The sequence below is a fragment of the Pleuronectes platessa genome, chromosome 13 (genome assembly GCF_947347685.1).
Source record: "Pleuronectes platessa chromosome 13, fPlePla1.1, whole genome shotgun sequence".
Lineage (NCBI taxonomy): Eukaryota > Metazoa > Chordata > Actinopteri > Pleuronectiformes > Pleuronectidae > Pleuronectes > Pleuronectes platessa.
In genome coordinates this window covers 1,406,557-1,425,368 of record NC_070638.1, presented here as the reverse complement: position 1 = coordinate 1,425,368, position 18,812 = coordinate 1,406,557, and the positions used below count along the sequence as shown (strand labels likewise).

The 18,812-nt window shown below is 46.3% G+C and overlaps 1 protein-coding gene across 1 annotated transcript in view; it reads right to left on the bottom strand.

Moving 5' to 3' along the window:
• myo10 (myosin X) overlaps window positions 1-18,812 on the bottom strand; it is a 65,483-nt gene that overhangs the window by 8,803 nt on the left and 37,868 nt on the right. The window contains exons 5-23 of the mRNA XM_053437484.1: window positions 15,562-15,696; window positions 15,169-15,293; window positions 14,783-14,796; window positions 14,603-14,687; window positions 14,208-14,311; window positions 13,800-13,929; window positions 13,162-13,280; window positions 12,828-12,974; window positions 12,399-12,499; window positions 12,233-12,299; window positions 11,377-11,469; window positions 11,183-11,251; window positions 10,991-11,073; window positions 10,536-10,644; window positions 9,802-9,882; window positions 4,196-4,320; window positions 3,127-3,241; window positions 466-572; window positions 144-368 (exon numbers count right to left, since the gene is read on the bottom strand). Coding sequence (XP_053293459.1) covers window positions 144-368; window positions 466-572; window positions 3,127-3,241; window positions 4,196-4,320; window positions 9,802-9,882; window positions 10,536-10,644; window positions 10,991-11,073; window positions 11,183-11,251; window positions 11,377-11,469; window positions 12,233-12,299; window positions 12,399-12,499; window positions 12,828-12,974; window positions 13,162-13,280; window positions 13,800-13,929; window positions 14,208-14,311; window positions 14,603-14,687; window positions 14,783-14,796; window positions 15,169-15,293; window positions 15,562-15,696 — 2,034 coding nt within the window. The remainder of the gene's footprint in view (window positions 1-143; window positions 369-465; window positions 573-3,126; window positions 3,242-4,195; window positions 4,321-9,801; window positions 9,883-10,535; window positions 10,645-10,990; window positions 11,074-11,182; window positions 11,252-11,376; window positions 11,470-12,232; window positions 12,300-12,398; window positions 12,500-12,827; window positions 12,975-13,161; window positions 13,281-13,799; window positions 13,930-14,207; window positions 14,312-14,602; window positions 14,688-14,782; window positions 14,797-15,168; window positions 15,294-15,561; window positions 15,697-18,812) is intronic.

Here is an 18,812-nt window from a genome sequence, read left to right as displayed (position 1 = left end):
ATACATCATCAACCAAAACAACCAAAGCAGTAGGTACCATTCCACACCAGATTAAATAAACCCTTATGTGGTCCTAGTGTTACTGATACCATGTAAATTCAGAACAGTAATCTCAAGAGGAAGGAGTTGCATGATGATCCCACCTCTCCATCTCCTCCTCCACCCTCCTGCGGTGCTCCTCTTCCTCCTCCCTCCTCCTCCTCTCCTCCAGCAGCTGGCTGTAGACCCGGCGGGCCAGCTGGCCTCTCAGGCATTTCTGGAAGGTGAGCGCAGCCCGGCGGAGGAGCAGGAACCTCCTCCTCCAGTAGAAAGCCCGGTAGTTCTTCTGAATGACCACAATGCACTGCAGCAGCTTCCTGTACTGCTTCCTGTGTGTGGAGCAGCATCGACGCACGTTAATGAACAAAGTGAACTTCAGGTTACGGTTTGTCAGCAGCTTTTTGACGTGTGGTTGTGGTTGTGTACCTGGCCATGAAGCCCATGACATGAGCCTGGATGATCATGGCTGCTTTCAGCACCTCCACCTCCCTCTGCTTCTCCAGACGATGCTCCAGAGACTCCCGAAGAAAGACCTGAGGGACGAGGAGAGGAGAGGGAGGAGATATAAAGATCTAATTTCAATAAGATCAATAACAGGACAATTTAGATTTATCTTTAATCTGGATGTTTATGGCTTAAACATGACATGACCATGCCCTGATCGCCCCCTGGTGGCTGCAGTATAGGTCATAAACCCCTCCTCCTCCATGTTAGCAGATGGGACATGGACCAAACTAAAAAAATCAAGGTAGACGTTAAATAAATGTTTGTCAAAGATGTACGAAGTGACTCACGTGCAGATGATGTTTCTGCACGTGACAAGTATTTGATGTTGGTTGTTTTTTACTTGCAGAAAAATCTGAAATATAGTTTAATAAAAGTGGAAAATGGATAAAAGCTGAGAGTTAACACGGAGGACGGAGGGATACGGCCACTACTTTAAACTGTGCATTCACCACATTCCCCATGTTACACACACATTATGAATAAAAGATTTGCAAGTGAACAGGATTAAAAAGGGAAGGCCCCCTCTGTAACAGACCCCCCCCCCATCCAGGAGAACAAGGGACGAGAACAAAGCTGCCGACATGAATCAAATCCAGATCCTCCTCCTCCTTTGTTCACGCTGCTAAAGAGCACAGATTACTGCAGCGAGTGATTTCAGGACATCTCTCGGTGAAAAGACTCGTCTCAGAGGCGCTCAGTGCAGCCGCCCGCTGCCGGAGACAAGCTGCCGTCCATTGATAGAGAGACGGGCCCAGTGAGGGACGCCCGGGGTTAATCCGATTAGAGGGAGGGAAATTAGATATGGGGCGGTGGGGAAATGTCACAGTGCTGTGGGGTACAGGATACAGATCGCCTTTCTGCTGTTGAATAATGTACTGTGTGTGTGTGTGTGTGTGTGTGTGTGTGTGTGTGTGTGTGTGTGTGCGTGTGTGTGTGTGTGTGTGGGTGGTTGAATCCTCAGCGGTGAAGCACTAATGAGATTTCCGGGGTGATGTGGATTTCTCTCTTTGACGAGCAGGTTAATCAAACGTGCAGTACATGCCCATGCACGTGCACCTACAGGCACACACACGACTAAAACACACAAAGACAAACTCACACAACTGCCAACGCCCCCCCCCCCCCCCCCCCCCCTGAACGCAGCTGCTGTCAGGCTGTAAGAGCGTTTCCAATCAATCAGTCGATCGATCAAAGATATCAAATGTCTCCGCCCACGCACGGAGCCACGATGTTATAATAACAACAAAACTTCACAATCTCACAAATCTCATAACTTTACACCGAAGAAACCACAAAGATAAAATCATGAAGGAGATGAAAGTGAGTTCATCTGGAAATGAAAGGTGGAATAAAGGAAAATAAATAATAAAACAGTTGAGAAGGAATTTATTCAGTCGATTTTTCCTCTGTTTCACACACACACACACACACACACACACACACACACACACACACACACACACATGCATGTACCTCTATAGTTTTCATGAGGGGACCAGATGTCCCCACAACGTGACCACACACAGGTAAACACTCATATAAAGGACACACGTAGACACAAAGGGACACGTGCACAAACAGGAATCACACGTGCACAGAAAGCGCCGGACATTTGCATCCCCATGAATTGAGGAACGAATCCTTCTCAGTTCATTAAAATGCTAATTAGAGCAACAACAGTCTGGATAAGCCTCGGAGCACTTTTGGGTCTCGGGTGGGGGGGCGGTTCAGACCCGTGGATGGAGGAGCAGGCGGCTCGGCTACCAGGAAATTAAGTTTGAGGCTGTTAAAACAAAACAATGGTGAGGACATGTGTGTCCTGAAAGGAGCCGGAGGCCGCTCAGTGTAAATCTGTCTGCGGGGGGGCAGAGGCTCCGAGGGCCAATCCCTCAGAGGGACATAGAAGTGATTTAAGGGTTTGACAGGCAGAGGCTGGAGGACGGCGTGGACACAGTGTGAGAGCAGCTCGTCTTCATCATACAGGTGATGAAGGTTCCAGCCGAGTGCGCTGACTCCTCACACGGCTTCTTGTCTGTCCTGGACAAACACACAAACACACACACAAACACACACACATACACACACACACACACACACTTCCTGCTGCCGCCCTCTGCAGCATCACACAATCACACTGCGATCAGGGATGTGCGTCGACCATCTGTCTTTTCATTTCCTAACAGAATTCACATGCACGGGCACGCACACTGGCACCCGTTGTAGTGGAAGCAGAGGGACTGAAGCCAATAGCTGTTGGATTCCATGCTTCAGGTGTTCTGGACCTCAATCATTCATAATCACACACACACATAGAAACACACAGACACACACGTGGCGCACAAAGCCAAATTAGGCCCTGTGGGGAGCAGAATGCAGCCGAAGTGGATTGCCCCCCCCCCCCCCCCCCCCGGTGGCGAACTTCCATCCAATAATATTCCACATTAGCACGGATCAGCTGCGGCGCCGGAGGAGGAACAGGATGTTCAGGAGTTCAGGGTTTGACAGGAAAAGTCATACCCTGAACTCAGCACATGATGACTGCGTCCTGTGAAGTTGGACATACAAACGTCTGTCCCTCACCTTGGTCTTTCCCATCTGCCACTCCACGCTGCTGCTGTCATAGTGGTTCAGCAGCTGGATGCAGCGCCCCCTGGGGTCCTCCGGCGTCAACACCTCCCGCATCAGCACCTTGTACCTGAGGAGCAGGGGGAGAGAAGGTTCAGGATCCAGAGGGTTTCAGGTTCACAGGATGCAGGGACAAGGTTCGAGTCCCTGTTTGAAAACACTGAATAGGAAAGTGAAGCTAGAAACCAGAGTCTCCTGAATGGAGATGGGGGGGGGGGGGGCACTCAAAACAGGTCAATCTGAGGAGGGCTGTTTTAAACAGGGTGAAAAAGGTGCTGTATTAAATTATCCCTCTGGTATTTTGACCAAAATATGTTACAGACATATAAATAAGACCCCAAGGAGCCAAATCAACTGTGGTAAAATGGGCATAATATGTCTCCTTTCAATAAAGTTTAGTTTGTGGGAATTAAACTAAAGATTGTTTCATAAATCTGAATTTGAATTTGAATTTGTGCTCATTAAAAGATCAGAGTGATAAAGGGCTGAAATAATTTTAAATTGTGCTTTTTAAATTATTATTTTCCGCGGCACAAAAGGGTGAATGAATAACAACAAAAACAAAATAAACAAACATCGTTATCGGCCAAGAATGTCCATATCGGTACATCCCTAAATATCTGTGAAATACACTGGTTTAGAAATTGATATTTGGTGAAATACTGAAGTCAAACTAAGACCTGCAGGTTCTTTTGGTGTGTGAGGCTCATAGACTGTAGAGCCGTCATCACACAGAAGATGATGCCTAACCCTAACCCTAACACTAACCCTAACACTAACCCTAACCCTAACACTAACACTAACCCTAACCCTAACACTAACCCTAACCCTAACACTAACACTAACCCTAACCCTAACCCTAACACTAACCCTAACACTAACCCTAACCCTAACCCTAACCCTAACACTAACACTAACCCTAACCCTAACCCTAACCCTAACCTAACCCTAACCCTAACCCTAACACTAAACCTAACACTAACCCTAACCCTAACCCTGTGTGAGAGGAGCTGCTGAGACTCACCGGCAGCAGAAGTCTTGGAACGCTCTCCGGACGGGGAATCCTGTGCGCCGGATCTTCACCGTCTCCAACATGCCTGAATATCTGAGCTGGTTCAGAACCACGGTCTGGTCGAAGTGGTCAGGCATCTGGAGGCAGACAAGGGGGGGGGGATGCAAACAGACACATTAACATCTGGAGTTGTAGATGTTTAAACTCTCTGACGCTCTTCTCTGCTGGAAACACAGAACCAGACATTTCCCTTGTTAAACCAGAGACGTGTGTGTGTGTGAGGCTCATCAGCTGTGAACAATCCTCATGTTGACGTCTGAACCTCACCTCACCCCCGTCCCTTTAAACTTCCACACACATTCTTCAAACTTCATTCGACTCATTGACAAGTCAGAAATGAGTCGCACAAGTCAGAGAAACACACACTGACGATGAGACGCCCTCATTTCTTACAGAAGTGCATTCAGTGAGAGACGCTTTATTTCCCGGGGACCCCTCTCACCCTGTAACCTCGGTGGGCGTGGGTGGGGGGGGGGGGTCTCTGGATAAGGGGTGGCTTTCATACCGGCTGTAACATCCTCTTCATTCAGCCCCCATGTCCCCTGAGAGCCGGCTGACGACCCAGTGGAGCTGCTGAGATGTTCACTGAAGAGACTGAATGGATTCTTTAACAGCCACTGGTCACAGAGGACACCTCATCAGCATAAAGCTCATTTGCATACGGCCGGTCAGCGGCGGCACAAAGACGAGTGGAGTCAGGAAGCTGCTTCCTGTCTGTCACACGTTCTCTACCCATTCTCCTCTCGCTCTCTTTCTTTTTATATGTCACACAGTTAAATATGAAATGAGTTTTCTCCTTCTGGCTTCTCTTCGTAACCTCAACACAACCGGGACACGTGTCGTGCTGCCGACAAAGCGCTGCAGCTGTGAGGTGGATTTTCTGTTCAGGATTCTAGAGGTGAATGAAATCCAGAGGGATTAAATTCAACCACGTTAAACTGTCTCACTGTCAAAGTCTTTGAAAACCCAAAAGACTTTGTTGTATAACTGGAGCGAGGACACAACAGGGAACTACTTTGACAAACACAGTTTTGTTGACAAAATGTTTTTATTCTTTTTCTTGATATTATTATTATCTAATTTACCTGCCCAGGGTGGACAGATATTATCTACGAACTAACTCTTTGTTAATTTTAAATTTGCGATTTCAAGACAGTATTAAGATCTTAATTGTCTGAGATTTGCTCTGATGGCTCGTGTTTCAGAAGTGAAAGAGAAAACAGCCTAATGTCAACTCATCGTATTGTTGTGATGATCTTATGTTGAGAAATGTTGAAGATATAAACAATGACAGTTTATCTAAATATTATCAAAATGTATTTTAATGCAGACTCTCTTAAAATATGAGGTTTTCCACCAAGAATAAATGGATCTGTAACATTTGGCACTAATCGTTTGTATTGCTTGACTAAATTTGTAACAGATAATTTCTGCAGATGTTATACGAGGACATTTGGGTTCTGTTCGTCCAGAGGTCAGAATATTCTGAGGTCCAGTTCTGTGAAGTGAATCGTCCTCCGGAGGCAGACAGAGCATCTCAGGCGTCCACAGAGACGGGACAACAAAAGCCTGAGGGACGAAACTCTGTGTCTGTCTCAACTTCCCTCAAAGACCCAGGGCATTCAGGAGGACAAAAGGGGGCGTGTCAGTGCGCTCCCGAGGGGGCTTGGACCCGGTGGTGGTGGGGGGGGGGGGGGACAGAGAGACAATCTAACTCAGGAGGAGCTGAACGTCCCTCAGCGCCGGCATGAAGGTCCCTGTCTCTTCTTTCATCAGGACACAAGTTACAAGATTCTTCTGGGTTTGAATTCCTCTGACACACGAGACATGACACAAGTCCAACCTGCAGACGTGGAGCTTCTGAGACAAACCAGACATTGAAGGTTCTAGTAGCTGTGAACAACATCAGCTGTCAGAGGAGTCAGAGCTTCACCAGGATCCATCTGAGGACACAGTGTCTCCTCAGCAGCCAATCAGAAACCAGCAGATCTGAAACATCTCATCCAGACACACAGCGTCTCCTCATTATCATGTCCTCAAGTCTCCTCATCGTGTCCTCAAGTCTCCTCATCATGTCCTCAAGTCTCCTCATCATGTCCTCAAGTCTCCTTATCATGTCCTCAAGTCTCCTCGTTATCATGTCCTCAAGTCTCCTCATCGTGTCCTCAAGTCTCCTCATCATGTCCTCAAGTCTCCTCATCGTGTCCTCAAGTCTCCTCATCGTGTCCTCAAGTCTCCTCATCGTGTCCTCAAGTCTCCTCATCATGTCCTCAAGTCTCCTTATCATGTCCTCAAGTCTCCTCATCGTGTCCTCAAGTCTCCTCATCATGTCCTCAAGTCTCCTCATCATGTCCTCAAGTCTCCTTATCATGTCCTCAAGTCTCCTCATCATGTCCTCAAGTCTCCTCATCATGTCCTCTAGTCTCCTCATCATGTCCTCGGCCTCATTCATGCTTTGAAACTCGACTGTGGAAATCCAGAGGTGAAAACCTTCAAGTCCAGTTAGGGAGAAAGGAACCAGCAGTGGGAACCAGTTTGAGGTTAAAGAGAAATAACCAGCGACAAAGGACAAAATAATAATTCAACTGTCTTTCTGTCTGACTCGTCCTGGATATGAAGACACACCTGAGAGCTGCTTGTCACCTCCGTCCACCGTGCACACACAACCTCTGTGCAACACGCACACACTTCAACACGTACACACTTCAACACACAACAGTACACACAAGCCTCACCGCGCATCCTCGCTCGCCCGTCTCTCTCCGTCTGAACGTTAAATCCACAGACACACGACAGAGAACTTCCCGACACTGTGCGTCTCCTCCACACACTGAGCGCCTCACACACACTGACACACACTCACACACAGACTCACACACACAGACTAACAAAGGCTTTCAAACCAGTAACTCCACTCCCCCTTCGTGTGTGGAGAGGGAGGGCTGAGGTTGCCATGGCGATGCATCTCCTGCTGAGGCTAATTTGTGCGACCACTTGTAGAGTGTGTGTGTGTGTGTGTGTGTGTGTGTGTCTGTGTGTGTGTGTGTGTGTGTGTGTGTGTCTGCATAGAGAAGGCTGTTTATATTCAAACGTGATGGGGACTGGTCAGATGAACGGCTGCAGCTAATTTGAATTTTCTAATCTGAGCAGAAGATGTTTTCTTCATAACGACAGATTCATCCTCGAGTTCTTAAATATATTTTATCTTATAACGTGCAGTTAAATTACAATAATAACATTAAAATATGTATTTATTCATTTTGCTAACCTTTCTCTGATATAATTACGTTTTCACAATTACCGATTTCATACATATTACAGTTTTTAGTCTGATCCATGTTCCATCTGCTAACATGGAGGATGGTTGATGAGCTGTACTGCAGCCAGCCACCAGGGGGCGATGGAGATTATCTGGCTCCACCTTTGGATATCGATTAAACAAGCCATTAAAGCTAAGAGTCACAAGCTTTAGTTTATCTTACACACTGTTGTGTTAATGACTGTGTGTGTATTTGTGTGTCCTAGTTGTGTTTAGAGGTCTGTCCACACCAGTATGCATTCTGTCAATAGATTGATATTCACCCTCAGATTCCACTTCCCAGCTGCAGGAGTCCCATTACCCAGCAGGCTGTTTCCACTGTTCCCACCATAAACGTTTATATTAAAATGTGTTTGGAGCTGATGATCTAAGAAGATGAAACTGGTTTTGAGGATGAGACATCATGGAGCTCCTGTCCTCCTGCTCAGAGTGGAACAGGCAGATGACGGGGACACGGTCCTCAGGGGCCTTTAGGGGCCACGTGCCTCCTTGACCCCTGACCCCCCCCCCCCCCCCTCACTACATTAAGCTCCATTTGAAAGTCATCACCGGACCTCGTTCACCATTCGATCACAAGAGGATCCAGACGGTTCGTCTCATAGAAGCACGCCGGCTGTTCACTGGTGTCTCTGAGGACATGAACGTCCATCTGTGTCTCCGTCTCCTGTCAAAGTTTGTCTGTCTCTCAGCAGGATTCACAACAAGCTGCTGAACTGATTTGATTGAAACTCGGTTGTGAGCCAAACGAAGAAATCATTCACTTTGGAGATGATTCAAACCAGTGGGCAGATCCAGGATTTATTAATTAATAAGATTTAGGTTATTTCTTGACATTTGGTTCAGAATCAAAATAAGTATTTTGATATAACAAACTAACTCAGTTACACTTCGGAAACAAATAATACTTTGAAATCTATCAGACCATGGACATCTTCCTGGTGTTAATGTAATAAATGATTCAGTTTGCAGGGAATTTGTTGGATCTGTCACCATTTCTGCTCAGAACCCCTCCCACTCACACACACACACTCACACGTACACACACACTTCCCCCCCGACACACACACACACAGGGACCCTCTGTGCTGCCACACACGACAACCAGAGTCTCAAACACACAAACCGCTCAGAGCTTCTTCACGTCTGCGTCACAAACCTCCAGTGACCACGTCCGACTCCGTCACAGCTGCACAGTGAAGACGCTGTGAAGCCATTTTGAATTCTCTGCTGTCTGAACACCTCCAGTGTGACGGAGACTCTTCACAGAGCTGCTCACAAAGACTTAAGAAATTCTGGCCCCAGAAAATGCTGGGTAATAACTTTAATAAAAAATTAACCTACGAAGAACATTTCCAGTTTAGTTCCAAGTCGGATCATTTCCATCAAAGTGACTGGTTCCATATTTTAACATTTGAAGTCACGTCTCTGATGAGTCGTCCAGACAGTTATCGATCAGTTAGTCCACGCTGCCGAGCTCACATTTGGATTATTGTTGCTTATATTGAGGAATATTTCTTATATTTTACATTTTTACTGTAGATTTGTTTTCTTATATTGTAAATTTAGATGTTGGATTATTGTTTTTTTTATAGTATATTTTTTCTTGACTATTTCTTCTTATATTGTAGATTTTTTTCTTTTATTATATATTTGTATTGTTGATTATTACTTTTCAAACCATATACTGTATTTTTATTGTACATTTATTTTGTCATATCATATATTTAGATTATTCATTATTATTTAGTTCAGTGAAGTTTTGAGTGAATGAGTGAAATGTAAATCTGAGAAACTCGAGCCATTAAAATCCTAAACTATTTTCTTTGGTCACAAAATACTTCATTTTCGCTGATGATGTCACAACTGATCACTCCAGAATATCTTGTGATATTGTCTGTGGGGGGAGTCACAGTGAACCTCCCCCCACTCGCTCCTGTGAATACTTTGTGTGTACTTTCTCCACGACTCCTGCCTGTTGCTAGGCAACCTGGGGTCAAAGGGCACCAGAGAGGACCAGACACAGGAGGGGGGGGGGAATGGTCTGATTATTAAAATGACAAACGCTCCCACGTCCTGAGCTGCTAATGGTTGCTGCATGTGTGTTTGTGTGTGAGTGTGTGTGTGTGTGTGTGTGTGTGTGTGTGTGTGTGTGTGTGTGTGTGTGTGTGTGTGTGTGTGTGTGTGTGAGTGTGTGTGTGTGTGTGTGAGTGTGTGATTGTGTGTGTGTGTGTGTACTCACCTTGCGTGTGTTTGGTTTGATGCATCGTATGAAGTACGGGTTGGAGGTGCAGAGTGTGGCCATCAGGGAGTGCAAAGAATTCTGCATCAAAGCAAACATGCACAAACACTACAGTTACTATTACAGTTACTATTACAGTTAATATTACAGTTACTATGACAGTTACTGTTACAGTTACTGCTGCTTACTACTAATGTGCAGATAATATTACTTTCACTACTATGACTGCTGATATTTAGATGTTTCCAGAGGTTGAACAACAAACACTCACTATAACTAGAATAGTCTGATCTTCTCCGTTCTATCTCCCGTAGTTATAATAACAATATTACTTCTTCTGCAATACTGTGGACCACCACAGTAAATACAATGCCGGCTGTAATACTTTTACGATAAGGTACTACCACATCTATTACTATATGTGTAAGTTGCTGCTTCTATTACTACAACATGATATGTAAACAGTTGTTTTCTGCAGCAGCAACAACATGAACTTGTTTCCACAGGTGATTCACTGTTTGTCGCAGCTGCAGAGAAGCTATGAATTATTCATATTTATCATAATATATCAGTTAAAGCTGTTATAACGACAACCCTCTCTCCCACTGAACACTACTTCTGTACAGCTACTTCTGCTCCTCGGCTGCTGGTAGTGTCGGGACTGACTGAGTCACATGTGCTTCTCTTCAGCTCCGGTGATTCCTGAACCAGTTTGAAGTTTGTTGGGAACTTACCTTGAACTGGGAGCTGACTGTGGGCCGGCGGCGCTTGCAGCTGCTCTTCAGAGTGTCCTGCTTGTTCCTGCTCAACACGTGTTCGAACAGATCGTAGACAAAGTCCAACCTGAACCACAGAGGGGACACAGGGAGTCAGGACGTGTCAAAAATCACAGTTTGAGCTAAACTGCAAATCTGGAAGTTTAATGAACAATCGGAGAAAGACATCAAAACATGAGTATTTTCCATCTGATCATCGTTTGACAAAAGAAAGATGAACAGACGAGTGTAGAAATTAAATGAGTGCAGAAATGATCTTCTGTTTAATAATTCCAGAAATCCCTGTCTGTCCGTGACTCGTATATATATCGAGAAGTATCGTGAGAATCTTTTATTTCTCTATTATTTCTTGTTTCAGTGACATTAGTGCAGGCGCTCTTGAGCAAGGCATTATAATCCAAGCTGCCTCTCACCTGCTCTCCCTCAGCAGGTTGAGGATGTCGTCTCTGAAAGTGTCTCTGTTCTTCTCCAGCATCCCCCTCACGTCGTACACCACCTGCAACCAGCCACAAGGGGGCGTCAGATCCGAACACAACACCCTGAACTACACTGAAGGAGAAGGAGAAGGAGGAGGAGGAGGAGAAGGAGGAGGAGGCAGCACCCACCTCTCCTGCATAGTGCCGGACTCCGAAGAAGTGCACAGCAACCCGGGGCTTCACGTAGAAAGAGTTCTTCTGCAGCCAGAGAAAAAAGACGGTTCAGATATTTGGTTTTTAACATTTGTCCGTGAGTTTGGCTGAAATCAAACCTGCATCATAATAATAATCATAAATAATCAGAAAAGAGGAGGGACACCTACCGAGTGCTGGCTGTGGAGCTTCTCCAGTAAGGTGTCGTCTGTGGCTTTGGGGAAGTGACTCTCCTCATTCATCAGCGCCAGGAGACCCAGTTTCTATTGAAAGACCATCATCATCATCATCATCATCATCATCATCATCATCATCATCATCATCATCATCGTCATCATCTTATTCTCATCATCTTATCCTCATGAGATCTCTTTCTGCTGCTTGATTCTATCATTCTCCATCAATCCTCATCCTCATCCTCATCCTCATCATCATCATCATCATCATCATCATCATCAGCAGATCCTCGTCACATCTCCTTCTTCTGCTTGACTCTATCGTTCTCCAACAATCATCTTCCTCATAATCATCTTCATCTTCATCATCATTATAATCTTCATCTTCATCATCATCTTCATCATCATCTTATCCTCGTGAGATCTCTTTCTGCTGCTTGATTCTATCATTCTCCATCAATCCTCATCCTCATCCTCATCATCGTCATCATCATCATCATCATCATCATCATCATCATCATCATCATCATCATCATCATCATCAGATCCTCGTCACATCTCCTTCTTCTGCTTGACTCTATCGTTCTCCAACAATCATCATCCTCATCCTCATCATCATCTTCATCTTCATCATCATTATAATCTTCATCTTCATCATCATCTTATCCTCGTCACATCTCTTTCTGCTGCTTGACTCTATCATTCTCCAACAGTCATCTTCCTCATCCTCATCATCATCATCATCTTCCTCATTCGACAGTTTTAAACAACTTTCCTGAAACGTCTGAAGCTCTGAAACCTTCTCTGTCCTCCTGACAGTTCTCTTCCCCCCCCCCCCACCCCCCCGTACCTTCTCGATCAGGTCCAGACACTCTCCGTTGTCCATCCAGTTGATGTCCACCCACGCCAGCCCCTCCCTGCAGGGGACAAGACAACACGTGGTCAACAGGAGGAAACCTTTAGAACACATCACGTCTCTTCTCTTCACAGTGAGGAACCGAACGGCCTCCACCTACTTGTTGTACTCAAGTTGCTCCAGGGAGAAAATGTGCTTGTTGAAATATTCCTGAAGCTTCTCGTTTGCATAGTTGATGTTGAACTGCTCGAAGCGGTTGACCTGTGGAGAATGAGACCAGACACAGAGAGCAGAGAGTGAATGAGCTGGAGGACGAGGAGTCACTGAGCTGCATCTACTGATGTCTTCATTAACAACTACAATATGATTCACATACTGAGTAGAGGAGAAATATAAGGTCAGAGATTGAATTTGGATTTAAATTCAATAAACTATATTCATCAGTGAGAAGTTAATGAGATCCTGGTTTCATGTGAGACACTCAAACAGCTGAAGGCGTTTTTCATTTCCCTCTGAATCCTCTGATGATAGAATCTGTTAATGAATCCTGTGGTTGGAATGTGCTCGTCTGACAAAGTGTTCCACGCACCTCGAAGTTCTCGAACCCGAAGATGTCCAGGATGCTGATGGACTTGAAGTCCTCGTTGCCCCTGATGCGGCTGTTGAGTTTCCTGATGATCCAGTTGAAGCACTGGGAGTAAAGGGCCATGGCCATGGAGTCTCTGGAGTCCACCGCCTGAGGACAAGAGACCCACGTCACAGGGGGACAAGGACCATGTCCCACATAGAAAAGAATATGATCAGGAGTCTCGTCTCGATCTTCTCACTTGGGATTTGATCCTCTTCCACACACAGGATGGAGAGAAGCTCAGATTCAAACCCATGACTTCACCTTTACACCTGAAGGTTATGAGATCACTCACCTGTTCCACGGTGAGGGGGGTGGAGATCTCCTCCCCCCTGAGGATCATGGACCTGTGGGTCAGAACCTCGGCCAGCTGGTCTGAGTTCAGCCCCAGGAGGTCGGACGTCCGGCTGAGAGCTGCAGACGAGAGCAACACAAACTGAACTCAGGTCTTATCACTGACATTTTGAGTTACACATACATATATATATATATACTGAATATATATGTAGCCTTATTTAATCATTTATATTGTGTTTATTAATACATAATTTTTTTGTACAATATATACAATATAGAGCACAGTTAAAAAACATATTTACAGATGTATAGGAAGCTGGTTTGGTATAAGATAATAATTAATTAATGATTTATGGAGAAGAAGCCTGATTAAATAAGTTTGAATTCCTTCTCGCTCAGATTGTATAATTTTTTTTTAGAAATAAATAAGAACCGAAATGAAATGAATGTGTCATATGTTAAATTGACCCTGATCTGTGGAGGACGACGTTTCATTTCCAACTAACAAATGAATCTGAACCTGAAGTAAGGAAACCCTGTTAGTGAAGAGGAAGAGGAGTGAAGAGGAAGAGGAGTGAGGAGGAAGAGGAGTGAAGAGGAAGAGGAGTGAAGAGGATGAAGGAGAAGAGCTCTGACCTGATTTGGAGGAGACCTGTGCTCCACCAGCCGTCATGAACTCGATGTTCCCGGCGTGAAGGATCCCGGCCAGGAGGCGCAGGATCTCCCCGATGTTCTCCTCCGTGAACTGCATCGTCCGCATGGCATTCTGGGAAAAACAGAGAAGAAGAGTGAGCTCCTCAAGTCGCACCTTCATCTTCTCCATGGACTCACATCGAATTCCATCATTTTGATATCATCAAAACACTAAAACCAAACTGATCAGAAACACTTAAACACACATCAGTGAAAGAATATTTATTAGTTTTACTCTTAAGAAGCGACAGTAGTGTGTTAGTGTGTGTGTGTGTGTGTGTGTGTGTGTGTGTGTGTGTGTGTGTGTGTGTGTGTGCGTGTGTGTGTGTGTCTGTGTTGTGACCTGCGTACCAGAACATCCTGAAAAGTGCCTTTGTCGTTGATTGTCTTGTCGGTGACGCAGCTCGACTGCCTCAGGTAGTGGTAGCTGTCGGTGTGGGTCAACGCGAACGCATCTGCAGACACACAACGGACACACAACAAACACACACGCTGTCACAGCCGGCAACACTTTGCAACTTGTCAACACTAAACCAGCAGCTTCAGAATGAGACGACTCAGTGGGACTGATCGACTCTGACAGAACGAGGCACCCTGTGTGGCACCAGGGGGCGCTGTCGCTCAGGGACAGTTTCATGTTTTTGCTTTAACTCTGAAACTTAACAGGATGTTTGTCTCTGATGTAAAGACGAGAGTTCGATGCTGCACACGTCGGGTTTGGACCTGGCACTGTGTTTTCTGCTCACCTCTCTGCTGGCTGTTGGTTCCTGCTAACAGGGCGTAGAAGATGTGGTAGTTCCTCTCCCCCGGGTTCTGCCGGACCACACGGTTCTGCAGAGAAGAAGAGAGAACCGCTCATTACTCAACCGCCGGTGACTCATCTCATTGAGGTCCAGGCTCAGGGTCGTCGGAGGACGGACACTCACCTTCTCTAAGAGGTCTGCGGTCGGAGAAGCTTCGGTCAAGGCACAAGAACTGAATGACTCGGCTAAATGTCCCACAGAGAAACCAAGAGCAACAGGGAGAGAGAGACTAAACCTGATGACCTTCCACATGCATGAGCACCAGGAACATAGTCCCTGAGAAGCAGGTCCATGGTTCGACTCCCGCTGGTCCACACCCTCTTAATACTCAAGGCCCTAAATGTCCTGTCTTCTACTTTGCTCCACTATAAACTGCAGTGATCTAGTTCTACTCTTCTCAGGACAGACGGACTCAGATCCTCATGAAGGACTCTGCTCGTCTTCACCTCTACAACCAGCAGCCTGTCCCAGTTCATCCCAGTGACAGTGTGATGGGTTTCAAAGGATACAGTCCACGATCCTGCCGCCCTGGATGTTTCCCTTCTGGCTGAAGTGCAGCTGGACGAACTTCCCGAAGCGGGAGGAGTTGTTGTTGTGGACGGTGGTGGCGTTTCCAAAGGCCTCCATGATGGGACTGGAGGAGCAGAGGCGTTAGCACACACACGTTTACTGAGTCATCATCAACAATTCACCTGATACTTCACTTCAATGTGTTTTATGAGCTGGAAACTGAGTCGTGTGCTGAAGAAACATATTAATGTTGTTTTTAAAATCACTTTTGTTATAAGAAATCTACATTTAAGGGCTCAACTGTCCTGACGTCTTTCTATCAGTTAATCGTTGTGTTGTGTGTGTGTGTTTAAGTGTGTTTATTCTTTAATTCACACAAAGCTCCTGGTCACCTGCTCTCCAGCAGCGCCTCCTCCACGCGGGACGTCCTGTCTCTGGAGGACAGATCCAGAGAGTGCTGACTCATCGCCGACAGGAACTTCAGGATCAGCTTGGTGCTTTCTGTTTTCCCCGCTCCGCTTTCTCCACTGGGGGCAGAGAAACACACAGAGGTTCAAGTCCCTGCCTCTCAACTGCCCCTTGAGCAAGGCACTGGCCTCTAATAATTAGGATCTATCTTGATGTTTCTTTTCTTCCTGATCTGGAAAACCTCCCGTGTCTTTAATGAGTCCTGAGGCCCGACGCCGGCTCTTTAATTCAAACTGTGTGCGAGGGTTGTGTCTTTATTTAATGTGTGACTGTGTGTGTGTCTGCCTGCAGGTTGTGTGCACTGCTGCTGCAACTCACAACAAACTGGGTCAGATGTGAATTAGCTACTGATGACTGACTCACAACTGATGCTGTTCACACACACACACACACACACACACACACAGCATCATGGGAACTGTTCCAGCCACTAGGGGGGGCACTGGACTCCGGTCTTCAAACTTTATCACTGTTCACTCTAATGATTTACTGAGTCGATGTTGCTTTTCAAAATAAAAGCTCTGTGATTCACCAGAATGTAAAAGCATCGCAGCAACAAAGTTCAGATCTCACTCGTCCATCAGTTTCTCAAACTTCTTTCACTTGTGTCCTAAGAGGCTCGATGTGCGTGTGACTCATTTAAATAGATTACAGTGAAGGGGCTGGTTTAATGCATCCCATTGGAAAAGACGTCTGGCAGCAGGACAACTGATCTGAGACGGACACACACACAGACACACACAGACACACAACCGAGCAGCACCCGGTCTTTGTCCCAATCCCTGGCTCTGCACACACTGTTGCCACCCAAGGTACCCCCCCCCCCCCCTCCCACACAGGCAGGAAGGAGGGAGCCTTCATCCCAGCGACTGAGCGAGAGCTGGACCTCACCCGGGGGGGGGGGGGGGGGGGGCGAGAAACTGAGACGAGAGAGTGTTACGCAGTGAGAGAGAGAGGGACGTCTGTCCACACGTGTCGTCCAATCAGGTCTCCAGTCTTTAGAGGAACGATTTCTTTACACGGGAGATGGAAGTGAAATCATGTCACCATCATCTACCCAGAGATTTGAGGAGGATTAGGATTGAGTGACTTGTTGGGACGGACTGGAATGTAGGGCTGAGGTCAGTGGGAGTTTCTGTTGCTCTGCCAGAAACACTGAAACCCTCCATCTCTGCAGCAAACGTTCACAAGAAGGTGAGAGGGGAAAGTCTTGAATTCACTATTCAGGAAACACAAGTGGAAAACGAGAGGAAGCGGTGAAGCGTCGTCCATCTTTCTTTGCGTTCGCTGATGCCGACTGAAAGATTTCATGTTACCACACTGTGGCCGAACCACAGAGCAAACGTAAGTTATTAATATTGTGTGGTCAGCGTGTTTCTTTCTGCAGGACATTTAGTTTTTTAATAGAAAACAGAAACCACTTGGTGGGAGGACGGAACCTTTTCATCACGTTCTTCAACATTTACATTAAAAAATCTGGATCTAGTGTATTTAAAATGTGGTTTCATCGATGGGTAGATTTAGAAACATTAGAGAATGTTGGTTCAGTAGAGAATCTGACAAATTATTTTGAATCAGGCACCAAGATGCATCGTCACCTCTGATTGGACCAGCTCAGATTTATGTGACTCAATAAAAACTCACAACAAAAACAGGAGGATCCGGACGACGCAGATAAAACCGGCTCAATCCCCGAAGAAGACTTTTTCAGGCGTGTTTTTGCGGTGCTCGTTTTGTTGCTTTAGCTGCAGGGATTGTGTTACTGCAGATTCCTGAGTGATTAACGAGGGTTTGACCTCACATGCACCTCTGGGGTCAGGAGGTCGGGCAGAAACTGCCGGGTCGGGGATTTAATCAAACCTGGGCTGCACCGGACACAGAGCCACAGTCAGACCAGTATGAGCCCTGAAGTCTGACTGGGTCGAGATCGAGTCCGAGGTTCAAGGACTTCAACTAAAATGATTGTTTTGACATCAGATCACATGATCACATGATCTTCTGGTTTCAGGTTTCACACCAGGCGTTGGGACCAGTAAAGGTCCGACACCGGTTCTGAAAACTGTTCCTCTGAAGCCTGGAGCAGGAACTCACTGTTCACACCAAACATTCAGTGAGGAAAACGTGAAAATGAAAAGTCTGAATCTGTTTATTGGAGGAAATCTGCCGTGCTGGTCTCTGCTGCTCTCAGGAACCAGTCTGACCAGTCTGGAGCATCTCCAGCGGATTCCTCTTTGGAGGTTCACGCTGAGTTCTCAGTGAAATCTGCAGCGACAACGTTAAAATCATGAGGCTCAACGCAGCCGGGGATCCGCATCAGTGAGAACACAAAGTGGGTTCATGAGCATTAATGAGCAGATGCATCTTGTTAGAGTTCGCTCCTCCTCCTCCTCCTCCTCCTCCTCCTCCTCCTCTTCCTCCTCCTCCTCTTCCTCCTCCTCTTCTTCTAAACCAGCTCCTGTTTCATTCGCCTCCTTCTGCCTGGATCTGATTACCCACAATCCCTAAATCCGACGCGAAGCTTCCTGCCTTCGCCTAAAAGTGCAATTTATAGCTTTTCTCCCTCTCACACACAAACACACGCACACACACACACACACACACACACACACACACACACACACACACACACACACACACACACACACACACAGGCACACGCACTCACAGACACTAACCATGAAATTACTCTTTTTGTGTGTGGGTGGGGGGGCTGCCATGTTACATGTTTTACGAGGGTCTGCTCTGAAATGGCTTTGGTGTTTTTGAGGGACCAACAGTTTGTGTGTGTGTGTGTGTGTGTGTGTGTGTGTGTGTGTGAGTTAATTGTGAACCAGACCACGTACTGGGGCAGCTGGGGCGGAGCTGGGACTTTGCGTTAAAATGATCCTCCACAAAACAAGAAGGAACTAAATTGAACTTCAGGGCATCAAACAGTGAAAGGAGCTGGAGGTCGAGCTGTGGGAAGTCTGCAGCTCAGCTCCATCGGTGCAGAGCGACTTCTGTTTCACTGACAGCAGCAGGATCCAGTTCCAAACACACACCAGTTCCAAGATCCAGTTCCAAACACACACCAGTTCCAGGATCCAGTTCCAAACACACACATCCATCTAAAGCCTCAGAGTTCACTTCCATCCTGCTTCTCTCTCCAAACACAGAAATGCAAGTCGGGTTATGT